The 6116-nt window shown below is 38.3% G+C and overlaps 1 protein-coding gene across 3 annotated transcripts in view; it reads left to right on the top strand.

Annotated features, from left to right (window-relative positions):
- The window catches only part of AFF4 (AF4/FMR2 family, member 4), a 76433-nt gene that overhangs the window by 61092 nt on the left and 9225 nt on the right, over positions 1–6116 (top strand). For all 3 annotated transcript variants that reach the window (XM_004686716.2, XM_012727957.1, XM_012727956.1), the window contains exons 14-19: positions 2453–2547; positions 3154–3217; positions 3327–3463; positions 3871–3942; positions 4604–4697; positions 5445–5488. In XM_004686716.2, the coding sequence (XP_004686773.1) occupies positions 2453–2547; positions 3154–3217; positions 3327–3463; positions 3871–3942; positions 4604–4697; positions 5445–5488 (506 nt within the window). The remainder of the gene's footprint in view (positions 1–2452; positions 2548–3153; positions 3218–3326; positions 3464–3870; positions 3943–4603; positions 4698–5444; positions 5489–6116) is intronic.

The following is a 6116-nucleotide window of genomic DNA, read 5'->3' as shown; positions in this document are numbered from 1 at the left end:
GGAGGTGGTAGTGAGAGGATTCACCAGAGACAGAGTGGGGAGCAGAACAGGCAGATCAACAAAGTACACTGCTGAGGGGAGCAGCGGACGGGTCATTTTTTTTTTTTTAAAATACACTCTCAGTTCTTCTGCTCATTTGGCTTTTGTCTCAGGTGTAAAAATCATTGTCTTTCCCTTACAGACTTTACCTGTCAGCTTCTTGAAAGCAGGAATTTGTGTCTTACTCTGCATTTTATTGTGCACAACTGGATGAAAAAGAAGTAGTTATTGCATTAAGTGTAGTCATTTGTTACTCACGTTATTGACAAAATATAAAATTGACCCAAACCACTTTGATTTAAATCATGGCTCATAATAGTTTTAAGATTGTTATTAGTCTTGTCAGTTCCTGATTTAGACAGTTACATGTAGACTTACTGGATGGAATTATATAGTTCTAAAATATGCTATTTATTTACCAAGTAAATAAAAACTAAGTGACCTGGAAAAAACAAACTGACATAACTTTTATGAAAGTAAAGTATGTTGAAATAGCTGAAAACATATTTTTTTTGTTTTCAAAGACTTCAGTTTTCTTCTAGTTAAACTTAGGGACTTGGGGCCACCCTGGGTGGCCTTGGGGTTAAGTCTCAGCGTTATCACTGCTACAGCCTGAATTTAACCTGAGTTCCATCCACAGCCAGGGAGGTGACCCACATGGCACAGCAGGCCTCTCCTGACCCACCCAGTGCTCCCTCAGCAGTGTCCTTCTTTGATCTGCCTGTTCTGCTCCCCACTCTGTCTCTGGTGAATCCTCTCAACACCCCCACCCACACCTCTAGTCTGCACTCCAGAAAGTGAAAAAATACAAGCTTAGGCACTTACAGATCTACTTATAAAACAGGAGGGAGAGCTGTACTGGTATAATGTTACATACACTGCAAAGTAATATTCAGGACTTCATTTATAGGCATACAAACTTTACCACAAAGAATTTGTTAGTGTTTTCTTAAATCTCAGGACTTTTATCTTCATTCCTTGAAGTAAGCTATATTGAGTAGAACTGAAAAGTTTTTATACAAGGGGAAAAAATATTTACATGTTCCTTTCATAGATTTAAGCACAAGTAGTAAAATGATATATTACTGGGTTATCTAATGATTAAAATATTCATGCATTTATGGATTAATTTTCCTTATTTATGTTTTTTTATTAAAGATTTATTTATTTTTGCATACAGAACTGGGGTACAGGCCAGAGACGCAGGGGTGGCGAAAGACTTCGCCAGAGACAGAGCAGGGAGCAGAACAGGCAGATCGACGAAGTACACTGCTGAGGGGAGCAGCGGGCAGGTCAGGAGAGGTCTGCTGCGCTGTGTGGGCCACCTCCCAGGCAGGCGGGAATCGAACTCATGCGGAAGTGGTTTCAGCTTCTTAGTGCTGTGCTTTAACCCGCTGCGCCACCAAGGAGGGCCTTATTTATGTTCTTTATGGCAAAAGGTGTATTCATTTTATTAAGGGAGGACTGGATAGGGAAAGAGCAGAACTGGCTGTACCACTTGCATGGAGAGGACTGCATTGGTAGTAAGCAGAATAAAGGCTTAATAAAATGAATAAGCTTTTGAAATCTGGCAGATCTGAATTTAAAACCCAAATTCCAGGAATACTGCTTTAAAGCTATTTGAGAGCCCTTCCTGGTGGTGCAGTGGGTTAGGACACAGCACTACAAGCTAGGCGCAGCCACTTAAGTGCGAGTTCTATCCCCAGCCCTGGAGGTGACCACATGGCATGGCAGACCTCTCCTGACCCACTCGCTATTCCCCACAGCAGTGGACTTTGTCAATCGTGCCTGTCCTGCTCCCTACTGTCACTGGTAAGGCTTCTGGTGCACTGCCTCTGCACCTCTGGCTTATACCCCAATTCTATATGCATAAATAAATAAATAAATAAATAAATAAAATCTTAAAAAAAAATACTATTTGATCTTAAGCAAGTTACCCTACTTCCTTGAGATTGTTTTTTATTCTGTGCTAGTAGCAGTACATATTTTATAGGAATGTTGAAGAATTAATGACTGCTAGTACTTAGTGCTTTGTAAATAGTAAGCATATTGTAAACATTAGCTATTATTGCTATTTTCATTGACCAATAATTATCAATAAATTTTGTCCGAAGTAGTACTGCCATTTTGTTACTAGGTTTTTGTCTTCCTTATGTTCTACAAGTGCCTAGGTGAGGCACTAGGCCAAGTGCCTGACACATAATTTTAATATTTAAGTGATTATGTTCGGTTATATGAAATAGACCTGTTCTATGAAAAGAAATTTTACATTCTGAAATTCAGAAGTTTTATAACTACAAAACTAATTATTGCAGGCAATGGAGTTTTGTTTCTTTTTTACTAGAGGCCCAAGAAATACTTTTGTTTTAATATTACCCTTACAATTTTAACAGTTACATTTGTTTTTGGTCAGGAAAAGGCACCAAATAGCTCCTCTAACTGCCCTCCATCTACACCAACTCCTGAAGCCTCTAAGCCTCGGAGAACAAAGCTTGCCTTTGATGACAGGTGAGATAAATGTGATTCTTGGGGTGGGTGGGTTGTTTGTCTCTAATGCATTCCAGAAATGGTTCCAGTCAGCATATAAGAAACTCCTTTAGTTTCTTTCAGTGAGCAGATGTCATACTGCCTTGTGATCCACAAAATATTGGAAGGCAGCCATTTATTAAAGTATTGCTCCTTTATCTTACCTCCATGACTCTTTTCAAAGACATGAGAGTGTGATTGCAGTACCTGTTGCTGCTGCTGGTGTCACTTTACAGTAGGGGCTTCTTAAATAAGTAAGAGCTATGTTAGCTTTTTCCTTTCCTTTGGTTAAAGATTATTTCTCCGCCTACATTTTATTCACTCTGTATCTCCCCAACAGTTTGGTATGTAGTATTTAATAGTAGGGAGTTTGCCTTTATTTTTCTGACTAGAAAATTTGCCATGAGTTGGCCAAAGCAATTTTGCTCTTACCTTGATATAAACTTTTGTCAGAAGATATTGAAATGTATAGGAATAGCTCATTTTCTTTAAAGACGTGGAAACCAAGGGGTGCTAGAGACTGAAATGATCTACTGTTATCATATGAAAATATCTACCATTTTAAATAAAAACTTATATATATTGCAGAAATTACTCAGCAGACCATTATTTACAAGAAGCAAAAAAACTAAAGCACAATGCAGATGCATTGGTATGTAACTATTTTTGCATTTATATATTTAATCAAATTAACTTCACTTGTTTCTTTGTCCCCATAATACATCAGTGCAGCTCTCATCACTTTATTCTTCTGTCTTCAGTCTGATAGGTTCGAGAAAGCTGTATATTATCTTGATGCTGTGGTTTCTTTCATTGAATGTGGGAATGCATTAGAGAAAAATGCTCAGGAATCCAAATCCCCATTCCCTATGTATTCAGAGACAGCAGATCTCATCAAGTAAGTGGCCATGTTATTTCTCTGGTCCATGAAGGAAGGGGCTGGAGTAACTGTGGTCAGCTGTTATTCATTGATGTGTGAAACATTCTGAGAAATATGTTGTTAGTTGATTTCATCATTGTGTATATGTCATAAACTATAATTTTACACAAATGTCTGCAGTGTAGCCTATGACACACCTAGGTGGTCTATCACTGACTGAAAGGTCAGTAAGCAGCACATGTGTGTATGCATGCAGTAAAGCTGAAGAAGATGCCTGACCCATTGCTCTCTTTGCAGAAGGGTATATGAATACTTCAGTATATATTTTTGCCTTAATTTAATCTTTTTTCTTACGTATTAAAGACAAAGAAAATCCTGAGATTGAAATGGAGTATCATATAGCGTGCCATTTGTTTAATTCACAGATATACTATGAAGCTAAAGAATTATTTGGCACCAGATGCTACAGCTGCAGATAAAAGACTTACTGTACTTTGGTAAGTGTTGTGTTTGGTCAATTTTTCTAGCCTGCTGCTATATGACAGGCAGTTCCATGATAAATTGTGCTCTGTACGTTCTTCTCAAAGTTACTCTTCAGTCAACTTTCTAACCCAGTAGTAAGTCTAGCTAGTCTTGATGGGTGAAGTAGAAAATAACAGTTTCTACTGAAAGATTTTAGCTGTCACTCTCTGATCCCTTACTAAGGTTTACAAAAACCTTAGTAGAGTGGGGCTGATAAAGGAAACTTATGTTACCTTTCGTTGAGTTACCAAATTTTTGTTTTTAATTTTAGATTATAATTTGATACAGTGTTTTGGTCTCTCCGTTTTCTTTAATGCATACATTATAATGACACATTGTCATACTGAGAGTGAGGTTTTGATATTTGAATGTCACCTTATAGAAGGCGGGTCTTTGGTCTCTTCCCCCTTCTACTTAGAGTATGTACCAATAGCAACTAGCAAATGAGCCATGTTCTTTATTGAGAAATAGCTAATTATGTAACTAATTATAACTTAAGAGTTTGTGTTGTTGACTTTATGCCACTGTCGGCTCACACAAGCCAGCCCTGTGCTCCTGTGCTCTTGAAAGCTTGTCTGTACACATGTGACCAGAGCCTGCTGTCCTGGTCAATAAACTGCTCTTTTCATTGGCTAGCCTGCGATGCCAGTCTCTGCTGTACCTGAGGCTCTTCAAACTGAAGAAGGAAAATGCCCTGAAATACTCAAAGACGCTGACAGAGCACCTGAAGGTAAGTACAGAACAAGAGGGCCATTCCCCGGGAGCGCAGGTGCATGTCTCCTAGGAGATGCCATCTTGCAGTGGAGGAGCTGCTGTTTGGGAACTTTCAGAGAAGTTTGCGATTTCTTGGAACATTTTCAGATGCACATATTTCTGGGTCTAGAACCTATTTAGCCATATGTAGCAGCTCTTAATAACATTCCAAGCCTCTCTCTATCATAAAACCTAATATATACTTTTAAAAATTCTTTTGTTTTCACTCTCATGCCTCCTTAGACTTTCAGTTTCCTAAAGAAAGTTTTTCTGTCTTTTTTGGACATGATTACATAAACTTTCCTTATATTCTACTTGATTATGACATGCTACCCTTATCATTACTTTGAGGTTATGTCCAGGTTTCAAGGTCACTCACTTCTTTCAGCACCTTAGCTCTTATACGTTATCATTTCTGCAGCCTTTGTACACAGTGAGACTCACCTCTGTATCCCTCACCTCTCTTTACCCTTATGAATGTTGCTCTTTCTCCCTGTAAGTCCTCTGAAAGATCCCAGCTGTCAGCTAAAACACTTCCTGTTGTACATTCATACCCGAGCACAACACATGCATACACACACCCTCAGAGTAAGCTTTCTAATTATTGAAGCTTTTTAGGATCATTTTGGTCCCCGTGCCTTTGAATTTTATTTTACTTAGTACTTCATAAATAGTGGGTTTTTTTGTTTTTTTTTTTACTAAATACATTTTATTTTCTCTGCAGAATTCTTATAATAATTCTCAAGCACCATCACCTGGTTTGGGAAGGTAGGTGAATTTTATTCTGTGAAGTACTATTTGTGGCAAGTCTAGCTTTACATAAAAAGAGGATGAATTGCCAAAAAAAATGGAAATACAACTTTTTAAAAATTAATACTACCTGTAATAAAATATTTTTAGAAGTTGTTTTTTCATGTTTATTTTTACTGATTGAATATATAATGGCATAAGCTTAGAAAGATGAGAGGTGGGAAAATTCACCTATGGAAGTATGAGTTTTTTACATTCCCGCAACCTATTTTGGTTTTTATTGTAAAGGATCTATCTCTACCAATGTCAAGACACTATCAGAAGTTAGTAATGGTAACATCATTGGTTTTTCCACTATAGTCACAATCACTGCCATTCCACCCACCTCCGTGAAAGTTTATCTGTTCAATGATTATGTTCATTGGCATTTTGTCTTTGCCCTTATGTATTTCCTCAACCAAATTTAAAGTGCTTAAAGTACAGATAGAAATATTGTTAGGTGCCCTCCCCACATGGCGCAGCAGGACTCTCCTGACTCGACCGCTGCTCCCCTCAGCAGTATACTTCCTGGATCTGCCTGTTCTGCTCTCCACTCTGTCTCTGGTGAAGCCTCTCACCACCCCGGCATCTCTGGCCTGTACCCTAG

Source organism: Condylura cristata, unplaced genomic scaffold (assembly GCF_000260355.1).
Source record: "Condylura cristata isolate star-nosed mole 26May11 unplaced genomic scaffold, ConCri1.0 scaffold00021, whole genome shotgun sequence".
NCBI classification, from domain to species: domain Eukaryota; kingdom Metazoa; phylum Chordata; class Mammalia; order Eulipotyphla; family Talpidae; genus Condylura; species Condylura cristata.
The sequence above is the reverse complement of the archived record's forward strand: the minus strand, read 5'-3'. Positions and strand labels throughout refer to the sequence as shown.